The sequence below is a fragment of the Homalodisca vitripennis genome, chromosome 4, assembly GCF_021130785.1.
Source record: "Homalodisca vitripennis isolate AUS2020 chromosome 4, UT_GWSS_2.1, whole genome shotgun sequence".
Lineage (NCBI taxonomy): Eukaryota > Metazoa > Arthropoda > Insecta > Hemiptera > Cicadellidae > Homalodisca > Homalodisca vitripennis.
The window spans coordinates 93,192,291-93,204,317 of record NC_060210.1 but is presented as its reverse complement, the minus strand read 5'-3'; the positions used below and the strand labels follow the sequence as shown (position 1 = coordinate 93,204,317).

The 12,027-nt window shown below is 33.8% G+C and overlaps 1 protein-coding gene across 7 annotated transcripts in view; it reads left to right on the top strand.

The window, feature by feature from the left end:
• The window catches only part of LOC124359773 (paired box protein Pax-5), a 181,550-nt gene extending 170,041 nt beyond the window's left edge, over positions 1-11,509 (top strand). For 5 of the 7 annotated variants that reach the window (XM_046812790.1, XM_046812788.1, XM_046812789.1 and 2 more), the window contains 6 exons: positions 3,411-3,496; positions 4,154-4,373; positions 5,474-5,581; positions 6,070-6,252; positions 6,755-6,862; positions 9,012-11,509. In XM_046812790.1, the coding sequence (XP_046668746.1) occupies positions 3,411-3,496; positions 4,154-4,373; positions 5,474-5,581; positions 6,070-6,252; positions 6,755-6,862; positions 9,012-9,232 (926 nt within the window). In that variant the 3' untranslated portion in view covers positions 9,233-11,509. Of the gene's footprint in view, positions 1-3,410; positions 3,497-4,153; positions 4,374-5,473; positions 5,582-6,069; positions 6,253-6,754; positions 6,874-9,011 lie in introns of all 7 variants that reach the window. The other 2 variants (XM_046812793.1, XM_046812794.1) reach the window with 2 other exon arrangements.
• Positions 11,510-12,027: the final 518 nt, after the last annotated feature.

The following is a 12,027-nucleotide window of genomic DNA, read 5'->3' as shown; positions in this document are numbered from 1 at the left end:
CAGATCCGATCACCCACAAAAAACAACAGTGACTTTTCATCTCCGAGGGAAACTCCAGAAACGTTTGGAAGTGTTGAATGTGTGAGATGAGTGAGGAAATCATCGTTTTAGAAGAGTTTGAATGACTTTGACAAAAAAGGTAGTTAGAATTGTAGCAGTGTTACATTCTGAGCATATTGTTTTTGATACACATAAAGACGTGATAAGATCCTAAACACGCGAGCACAGGACTAGGAATGACTGTCGGATCAAGAAGCTACCCCGTGTTGGTTTAACATTAAGCTGTGTACACGTCTAGTACATCGCACCCCTCATGTTCACTCGTTTACCGTGAAATTTTCGTGAATTTGTGGAGATTTAGATACGTAGCCTTTGTATGGGTGCTCATTTTATACTTAATTCTGTCAGTACGTCGTAGCTTAGGATATTGTATTGGATGTTGTATAAATTTGTTAAGTTGTTATTAATGTATCATACACATAAAATAACTATAGTGGGAAGTGCTGATTCAATGGAAATTTTGAGTTTAGTTCCATTTCACATTCCGTATAGCTCACTGACAGAGACTTGCTTCATGGAATCTTGAATCCACGAGCTTCTGGGGGGATATAAAAATCGGCGATGAAGACGTTCAAAATATTTCAAATGCTGCACTAAAGTGAAAGTGAAAATGATCTAAAATCAATCGTTATATTGTGTTTATTGTTATATTTTCCCAATATAGTTAACGTTTATCTATTATGTTATTTATTATTTGCTACTTTTCACTTCTTAAAAATAGCAACTTCACTACTTATAACTTCACTTCTTAAAAATAATTGATCTTGAGTATGTGATATTTCTAGTTGATAAATGTTGACAAAAATAAACTAAACATTGTGAAAAACTTTTGAACTACAGATAATACTTAACATTTTTTTTTAAATTTCTCAAAATATATGTTACTTCATTGTTTAAATCAACCACAGGATACCTTCAGAACTGATTACTGTGTCCACAACTCCCTACAAAATCATTCTATTAATTTCATTGTTAGCTGGTAATAATAAGTTGTTTTTATGACCTCCAAACACCCCTATAGTCTAAGTCTTGCGTCTTATTTGTAATAGCTCACGTATTAACATCCCACAGATCACTTTTGTATGTACGGTACTTTAGCAGAACACCTGTATGACTACTCACAGACATTTGTAAAGCGTGACGCGTATAAAAGCACAGCATAAGCCAGTGCAAAATAAACTCATTACAAGTAATTGTAGTGAACTGATTGCCATTGGATGTCGACAAGAGCGCCCAGTAGTGGGTGAGCCGGGGGGAGGGGGGTCAGGGGGTCGGCGATAAATCCCGGGCGTGGTGGTGCCAAGTCCGCGCCACCATGTTGAAATTTCCGCTTCCGTTTCTGAGTTGGTCACACAAGTACCCGCCACGGAAAACAATATTTCTCGCCATCTTAACAATATTACATTTCCTTTGTCTGCTCCTTGCCTCTTGCGTCATTTTCATTTAGTTTTGTTGCAGCACTTGTCTATGTGGTCTGTAACATCCACTTCAGCGCCAGTTAAGCATCAGAAGCTTGCCAAGAGTAAGTCCCATACGTTAAATCTGGCATTACCGTTCGATGACATTTTTATTTACTTCCGGCAGAAACTCATTTAGGAACTACAACACAAAATCACAGTTAAAGTGAAACAATGAGGACATGGTTTCGTGTAACACTTTGTCTTTACACCCATATACAGAGCGAGTTATCGAACTTGGAGGTTTACTGGCCGGTACTGTCGGGCGAGGATTTGGACAAGACGATTACACAATAGTAAGAGATAGTTTTCTTGCCTGTTGGGAAACATTCCACTTTCACCTACACCGGTGTACGGAGACAATAATTGTTGGACCCCTGCTGATCGCGCCGCGGGTGTCTTCGCTACCCTTACCCGAACTCCGAGCCAGCCGTCACCTGCGCCAAACAGTAGCCTTCCTGACATTCCATCGTTCTCCGCAGACTACTCAGCTGATATCTCACCATGGCTTCTTCGCCTGGTCTACGCCTTTACTGTGCGCTAGGAATTCCTCATTTTATATAACTTACATATATATTGGGAAGACTTTATGAATACATTAAGAGCCTTAGATTATTATCTTACTCGTAGTAATGAATATGGGTGCTTTACATTTGTATATGTGCCTTTATCACGTATGTGGCTGATGGGAATAAATGTTTGTAGTCCTGTATGTAAAATAATTTAATTTTTAGCTAGACAGTATAACGCGACTACTGCAGCGAACTGCCTGGAAATAACGAAATTCCACAGACTAGTCTCTCCACTTTAGCATTTTTTAGGTTGGAAAATAATCATAATATATGTCATCATAATATATATATCACCTCTATTTCAAAATAGATCGGTATTTTTTATTTTAGAATAGACCGGCTATTTTTAGCCTTATACAGTCTGTCCGTATGGAACACTGATTTGTCCGAATAGTTTATCAAAAAGGACAAGGGGAAGAACCGTTATATTACAAAGTCCATTATTTTGATTAGAGGTGAGGAGTAAGCTCAGCCTCAACCATGCCACGTTGCGTGTTTCTACTTTCTGGATATCTTTTATAGATTTTTCTAATGTGAACTCATTATGCTTAGTTTTGAGTTTCTTTTATTGTAGACTTCTATACGCAATGTATTTATAATTACCAAAGTTCTCCGGTACTCATAAGTGTCAAAACATTGCGTACGCAATTCAGTTCCTGAAATATTTCGGCTTCGCCGTCGAGAGTCAACAGATCGGAACTCTTAATTGGCTGATGCTTACCTAACATATGACCAACAATGATTGTATGATTTCCTTATTGTATGATTTCCTTATCACAGGCAGCCAGTATTTTGACAATCTGACGCTGTCTTCTTTCTTGAAGTTATTTTCCTCCTTGATTAGTTTCAAAGGTTGCCCTTGTTATCCTTGCATAATAATAGGAGATTTTTGCAATACCTTTTTTATCGAAAGCTATTCCGTGCGCAACTGCATGCGTGCATTGACAATTTCGGTTTGACATCTATTTACTGAAGAGGCTATCCTCAGAGAGATCAAAATATTTAAAGAATTTTATTGTGTTAACAATGTTTCGACACGATGTGAACAGGAAACTTAGACGTTACCGATAACACCGGTGGCACAACAATAAGAAGTAAAATTATACTCGTATTATGTATATTTTATTTAGATTTTAAATATTTTAAAATGGTACTTTTTATTGGTAGGAAAGTGGCACTTTCAAAGCATAAATTGCCTACATTTAACAAAAACTATCGAAACAATACTATTTTGACGTACGTACAAGCATTTGTTTCTAGCCAACTCGTAGTTTATGGCGTGTTCTAGGCGATATTTACACTTGTGTACTGTTTGTTTCAGACGAGAACAGAGATCTGAATGGCCACCCCGAGGATGATATCAAGCGGCAGAGAACTCAGTACAACGGTGACCAACTCTACTCCAACGTGAGTCTTACATCTGCTTTATAGACGATTGTGTTCTTTGTTCATTATGAAGAACACTATGATAGGACATCTAGGAATACTTTATTTAAGGACGTTTTATGACTATTATGTAACATGAATATTTTATATGATAACATATGGCCTGTTAATGAAAAGAGCATAAAAATAAACTTGGCGCAAATATATTCATTTATTTAAGCATAGTCAGTCATTCTACGTTAAAACGTAAGCGTTTTCTGACAATTTTGTTTTAATACACCATTTTGATATTATTCATGTGGTAGCCCATCAGCAACAGTTTTCATTTATCTTCTGTATCTAATTTCAAGCCTTCGTGGTACACTTTCTATGTTCATACCACGGGCAGATTTAGCTATTAAGTTTGAGGAGGGGTTATAAGTGAGGGGCCTTGAGGTTATGGAATACCCTCCACGTGATGAGGGTCCTCCACTGGAAAATGTAAAACGTGCACACTTCAAATACATTTTTACTCATTTAGATCTAAAATTTACTTTCAAAATTAAAACTGACAATATATGTATTTAGAACATATTTCAGGAGAAGTTATGACCCCTGTTTTCCCCTTTCCCTAAATCCACCACTAGTTCATACATAAAAACGTGTAGATAAACTCTAGATGATTGTCCTCTGTTCCAGCTATGGACGGGGAAGTGGAGTATCAAGGACGAGCACAAGCTACTGTCGGAGCTAGGGGGTGGCGCGGCCGGTACCAATGGTGGTTCTCCATACTACGACAACTCAACCGGCACCTTCAGCTCGCCCACCACCTCTGCTGACCTCTACGACAGCATTAGCACCATGTCTCAGGCCCAGGCCAACTCCCATCTGTACAATCCCCCCATCGGCACGACGATAGGTGAGTGCAGATCAAGTCTGCTTGTTTGCTTCTGTCTAGCTCTGTAGTCCTGTTTATATTTTATCGTCCTCATGTTTGAAACAGGAATTAAACATAAATTTTAGCAGTAGACGTTTTCACAAATTTTCTAAGATTTTTAGCTCACGATGTTGACATGGGTTATAAACTCCACATAACTCCCACAAAGAATATGGATCATATTCTCAAGTTTTTCTCAATTAATTAACATTTTATTGCAGATAGTTTTATAGATAAAAAGGAACATGGAACTCGATATTTTGCTGAACCTTCAACGACCTTGTAAATTCATCAAGGATTGTGGATTTAACAAAGATGCTTAAGTACAAGTAAAATTATTGCTCCGTTACAATACTAATTTAAAATGTTAAATTTGAAATTTAATAAATGTACAATAAATTTATGCAAGTTATGTGGCATCTTAAATCTTACTTTATTGAACTATATGGTATGGTTATATTAATGAAAAAATGCATAGCAATATGAAAAATGAAAGAAAACGTTCATTCAAGTAAAAAAAATTTAATTTAAGAATGAATTTATTGTCAAAATATTTATTTGCTTTAAGATTATTTGAAAAAATCAATAGCTCACCCTCAAAGTCAAAGGGTTAATCATCCCAGTCTATTAAAAATCTCATCCCTAGCTGTATCTAAAAAAATAATATGAGTATAAACAAATAAGCTATTTCAATGGAATCTAAAGATAAAATGTTTCAAGTATATATCCATATAGTTTCTTAATAAATTATTTTAACAGTTAATTTCCATTGTAGTGGGGTTTTCGGGTATAAAAGCAATACTAATTATTATATAGTAACTAAACTTGTATTTAATAAAGCCCTATTTTACAAAATAAATGATTTTTTTACAAAATATTCATCAATTAGCCATAGTATTTTAAATATACTTTTCCCTTTCTTAGTTCTGTTGAAAGGAAGTAATTCAATATGTTTTGCGGAAACTAACATAGCATTGTGCGCATGGTTGTATGCATTTTGTTTTATTTAATTGTTTTACTTTTTTGTTTATGAATGTTGTGTTTTGTTTGAATGTTAAGTGTTGTGTGTCATGCTTGTGTAGTGGGTGGAGTTCCCCCCCTAGCCCCCATCAGCATGCAGGAGATCCACAAACTAGGTCCAGGGGCAGTTCTAGACCCTTCATCTTTATCACCTGTCCAATACCACACAGGTAAGACTTATGCTCCATTAGGTTTATTATTTAATTTTAATTTTTTAATTAGTTCTCGAAATATTAAAAAAAAAATATATTTCATGTTGTAATGTAATTTGTTATAATTTATTTTTCACTTGGTTGTTTATCTTTTAAATCCCAGGCATATTTTAATAATTTATTTCTTACAAGAAAATATTGTTACTTGTTCAATTTTCATATAAAGAAAAGTTAAAATTATTCCAAATTTTTAAATTAAAACTAATCAAAATATTCAAGTTTGGCTATTATTGGTTCGAGGAAGAATTTAAATATTTTTTAATCGGTTTAGGATTTTATTTTATTTCAAACATTTAACATTTTTGTTTCCTTGCTTTTTATAATTCAGTCCACATAATAGTATTTGCGTTTAACTAGCTTACTTGGCCACTGCATGGTAAGTAATGAACCCCAAGGCAAGTGAGAGAGGACAGAAAGGGTAAGTCTGTGTATATGTTGCATGGTAGAGAGTGGAGGCTATCACCCTGGCAGCGAAGGTACAGGCTCTGCATCCCCTGGACTGCCTCTGTCACTACAGGCAGACCCTGCTCCCGCCCCATCGCCGCCGCCAGATCCTTCGTCCCTTACGGTACTGCAGCCCCCGCCTGGCTCCTTCCAGCCCACCCCCGCCTTCACTCACCACTACACAGGTGAGTTGCATCTTGCTGGAATGTTGTTTGTTGAATGTTGAACTTCTCAATAATATATTTGTATACTTAAGTACTGTAATGCTAATGAATTTAAATCTTCAAAAATCTTTGTGAAAAGGGACGATTCCAAGAGGTCTTCTCTGCAGAATATTTAACACATTGACTGTGGCAGTCACCATGCAACACCAAGATAAGGAATTCTTGCTAGAATCACTCAGTATACAGCGGCAGTGAGGGTGTTAAGAAATTTAGTAGTATGACTCTATTTTTCAACTGCTTCTTTTTTTAATTTTAAAATAACAGCTGAATCTGGGACTAGCTGAATAAGGAGTTTCATAGAGGATGTTTTTAATGTATGCTACAAAATGTTAATGATTCCCACCAGGTAATAAGCAGAACTCAGAACTCCCTTTCCTCATACTAACAATTGCATTGTACGATATAACATTCTAAGATGACTAGTAACGAATAATATACTCATTCATATATTTGTGTGTGACAGGGAGTGGAAGTGGGGTGTCAGACTACACATACAGTTCACCGTACACGCAATACACGACCAGTCCGTACGGCAGCTACAGCTACTCCACCGGTGCTGGCGGGTTGCTCAGTAAGTAAACAGTGAGTATACAACCAGCCACTCACTGACTCACCTCTAGTTCTCTCTCTACCTCACACATATCTCTGTATTCATATGGCAGCTACAGCTACTACACCGGTGATGGCGGGTTGCTCAGTAAGTAAACAGTGAGTATACAACCAGCCACTCACTGACTCACCTCTAGTTCTCTCTCTAACTCACACATATCTCTGTATTCATATGGCAGCTACAGCTACTACACCGGTGATGGCGGGTTGATCAGTAAGTAAACAGTGAGTATACAACCAGCCACTCACTGACTCACCTCTAGTTCTCTCTCTACCTCACACATATCTCTGTATATGGCAGCTACAGCTAATACACCGGTGCTGGCGGGTTGCTCAGTAAGTAAACAGTGAGTATAAAACCAGCCACTCACTGACTCATCTCTAGTTCTCTCTCTACCTCACACATTTCTCTGTATCCATAACTGCTGTATCCACCAATATTGTACTACCACCTATTGGTAGTACTATTCCACCAATGCTGGCAGATTGCTCAGTAAGTAAACAGTGAGTCACTGACACACCTCTACTTTTTTGGATTTTTTTAGGGTAAAAAAGTTTTACCCCTTTTTAAGAAAAGAGTAAAAGGGATTAACTTTCGATTTTTTAATTGCTATCTCTAACTTGTGACAGGTCATTTAAAAGACCTATCCAATGAAAACATGAACAAAACATCTCTATGGCGATCCTTGCAAAAGTTATAGGCACATAATACCTTACATTGTAATGTCACCTAGAAAAAGACAGCTCTTACCAAAGCCATTCACATCAGAAATATTAGCTATTAGTTAAAAGGGATAAGCTGGGCTCTTAACTAAAAAGTCTAAGGTAGTAAGTCTTAGTGAAAAGATATGACACATGCATTGTGTTGATATGCACAAGACATTGGTTTTCTCCCTACAGATTATTGTTTTGCGTTATTTGCCCATAACTTTTGCTAGAAATGGTGTAGAGGTGTTTTCTAAAGTTATTGTGTTATTTTAAATTTACCTTTTAAATGGCATGTCACAAGATAGGGGTTGCAATTTAAATATATATAATATCTATTCCATTATCTTCTTTCTGTTTATTTTGTAAGACTTATTTTATATCCAATTCGTCTGTTGTATACTGCAATTCCATTTGTACCATATTTACAAAAAAGACATATACCTCAAGAAATGTGATAAACACCCTGATTAATATGTATTGTGTTAATTAAAATTTATAACATAATATTAATTTGAGCTTAAAAAACAAATATTAACAATTAATATAATTATTTTTATCTATCTGCCATTTAAATAGAATATAAATGTATATTTATATGTGTATCACATTTTTCCTCATAAATCATATTTATTTATAAGTCTCAGTATTATACAGTAGCAATCATATTTAAGATGCATAAAATCATAGCCCAGAACTTATTAGTTCATGTTAGCTCTCTTAATTAATAACAATTTTATTATTTTCTACACCAAATACTCCTTTATTATTATAGTAAAATTCTTGTGCTCTAATCAGCAACTTTCATGTTTTGATTCTTGATTTACAGTAGTAAATTGATCTCCGGTATTAATGTTTTGACACAACTACCCTTATTTATTTTTTATTGGACTTTGCTAATGAAATTATAAAAAATGGTTGAACAATTAGATATTAATGTGATTAATACCTATAACTGGTTAGCATTTGAATACATTTCTGAGTGTTTATTTTGTATACAAACTTTTCTTTTTACATTAGTAAAAGTAAAATTTAAAATTAATGTGACAATTATTATTATAAAGTCTGTATATATAATTAGTGGATAAAATGAGATTATTTGCATAACATTTACATAGAAAGCTAGAGTTTATGCTGAGCTTGAATCAGAACAATTAACTTTTAGACAGTGATTAGTACTAGATTTTTAGTTAAAAAAATATTTCCAAAGAAATTTTCTTATATAACTGGTGTGACTTCAGTTTTAAATTGTTGTAATATGTTCAGTAAAGAAATTTCTCTAGTTTTAGCATATAATGTTGCCATTAAAGTTCATAAAACTGTGTCTTATACAAACAATAATTTGTTAAAATTTGTCCTTTTATTCATATACATTTGCATTTTAACTTACATTTAATTTTTTGCAGATCCCTGTTATTACTACGGCGGAAATGGTGGCTCTGGAGTGGAGGTGTCCCAAATGTTCCCACGGGATGTCTGTGTGTCTGACAGTGTGTCTGTAGAGGCCCGGTCTCCCTTGGCCGCCACCCGTGCCAACAGTGGAGCCAGTGCCGCCTCTCCCATCGGTACCGCCGCCTCCTGTATAAACATGAAGGTCGAGCCCTCTCCACTCGTCGCATACCCATAACCTCTTTCGTGTACTCAGAAACTGAGATTCCAGTTAATGAGAGAATTGGATTCAGACAAACAGAATGACTTATAATAGTTTTCTATCATTCATTGGCCAAACTTCCAAGGTCAATATGAAGCATATAGAGATAATCTCAAATATGTTTAAAAATGAATTAATGTTAATTTGTGATATAAAATCTTATCAAAGTTAAATTTGATTTTTAAAGACTTCTAAAAATTTTAAATTGTAAAGAATAACATGATCTGATCAGCGAACTGAGGTTATGTACACAAGACTTGATGAACATTATGGACACTGTCTGGAAGTGCTATTATGTGTTCAGGACAATGGTGGTGATGTTAGTGCTTGTGCATATCACCGTAACGTAACATAATGAATCAAATCATCATATCCTTGACTACCACCGAACTCTCAAGACTAGAACACGGATCATCGAACTACCCATTACATTCTCGTCTTGCAATATCGTTTGCGATCTCAAAATTTATTTTATTTCTTAAGTGGTACAGCACAGAACAAACCAAAGATGTCAAGTGTAAGATATAAGTAAGATATGTTCTAAAGTCATCGTAATATTCTTTAAATCTCGGGAAATGTTGAGTTGGGTTTCATCGAAACTGTTTTCAAGAGTTTGAGTACATTATTTTACTTTATCAAGATGTAACAGATGATTACTGATTATATAATTTATGCTAATTATAATAAGTATAATCAGATATATAATTACATTAGTAGTTGTGTAGTTTCCATACTTAAAAACTTCACAGTTCTTTTATATAAATGCTACATCAGCTGAAAAACTTATTATATATATATGTGTTATTAAATAAAAAATAGTTACAATTTTTATGTCAATTAATCTGTTGATAACATATTTGTATACACAATTCAACATTTCCCAAAAGACGTAAATAAATAATATATGTATATTAAAATAAATATGGAAATGAAACCAGTATATCGAAAAGAAAATGTTTTATTTAGTTATATTGTATAAAATATATTGATGGAATTTAAATCACCAGCTAAATAAATGTATAAATTTAATTTATGTATTTTAAAATATTTAATTTATTTATTATTAGAGCCACCAAAGAACGTTGTAGCCCAAGTTCACTACAGTGATATGTGAATTAAACTTAACAAAAACTTAAGGAAATCTGCTCATGTAATATTAATTTTGGAAATCTAGAACACAAGTGCACTGGCTCACAACTTTGTTTTTGAAACGAATCTGTACAGTTCAACTTCGCTAGCCGCACTTCGCACATGCACCTAAGCACTTTATAAACCATTAGAATTATTTAGATTTCAATTAATTTTTTAATTCTCTTCTTAGTATAATTTGTTGTAAATTTTATTTCCCGCGTTTTAGCTGGAGGTTTTGCACAAAATTTGTACATTGTTATTTATATATAAAGCTTTTTAAATAATTAATAAAACCAACTTTTAGTAATTTATTATCGATTTGAGTTCATTTTCCATAGGAGATAATAAAGTAGTAACATTTAATACAAGTAAAATTACATACAATTCAGTTAATTTAAAAGTAATCACTATTTTAGTTAAAATAAAAAGACTGTATTATAAGAAAACTAAGATGGTGTATTTAGATTTGATGTAAAGTATTTATCTTTATGAATCAGTAATTTAATTGAGTGAATGTTATTGATATGTAATCAAGCTATGAACAAATTGGCAATAGTATGATTTAAGTGAACATTTAAAAATTGAATCATTTTCCTGTTATGAAAATGTATTTTAAAAATATTGTTACTATTAAATAATCTTAAAAATACTTATTTACTAAAAGTTGGTGAAAAGGTTGTGAGAGCTATTAATAGAAATTAATCTCAAATTGAAAGTGATTTTTCTAATACAAAAGTTACAAACTTGTAATTCCAGTCCACAAAAGTTCATTGAAAAGGTCATAAGTGCAATTTTGTGATGTCCAAGATACTCTTGTCTTTTGGGTCCTAGTCATAATAGTATGTACTGACTTTCCAAACCTTTCTTTGTTTTGCAAGTACGTGTTTCTGTGAACAAATTCGATATAATACACTAAGTTATTTTATATGATCTTCCCCATTTACTACTTTACCAAAGATAGAAGAAGAGAATTATGTTGTTGGTAATATTAATTTACTTGTACTGCATTTTAGGCATTTTTAAGTTTAACAATAAAATTGTAACATTGAAGTGAATTCCTACAACTATTTGAATGTAATACAGATTTATTTGTAGAATATAAATTGATAAGTTGTTTCTTTACTTGATTATTTTACTCCCAACAATCCTAAAGTTCCATATTTTATTGTGAAAGTCAATATTATTTTACATTGAGCCAATGGAACAGAATTGACAATTGATCTTACTTCAGAACGATGTCCTTGTAGTGAGTTCCACAGAAGGACAACAGTTTGACTGAAACTTGGAGTTCAGGGAGACTGTAAGAAGTGAACAGACATACAACTCTCTACGAAATTGATTGGAGTAACTTTGAATTAATATTCACATACATAGATAGATGAAGCACACAAATGTTTATGTACCCATAAATCATGAACCATAGCCACAATTTCCTTAACAGGTCTTTAAGAAAATAAGGGTGGACGTTTTACAAGTAAATGACAATATCAAGTTCATTTATGGGGCTAATCAGATCAAATAGGGCAAAGTCTTCAAGGCAAAATCATTTCCTACACATCTAAAATCCTTGTGGATTAACTACTAACCAAAAATTACCATTAACGTTCAATGGGACAATTGACAAGCTGTGATTTTGAGCC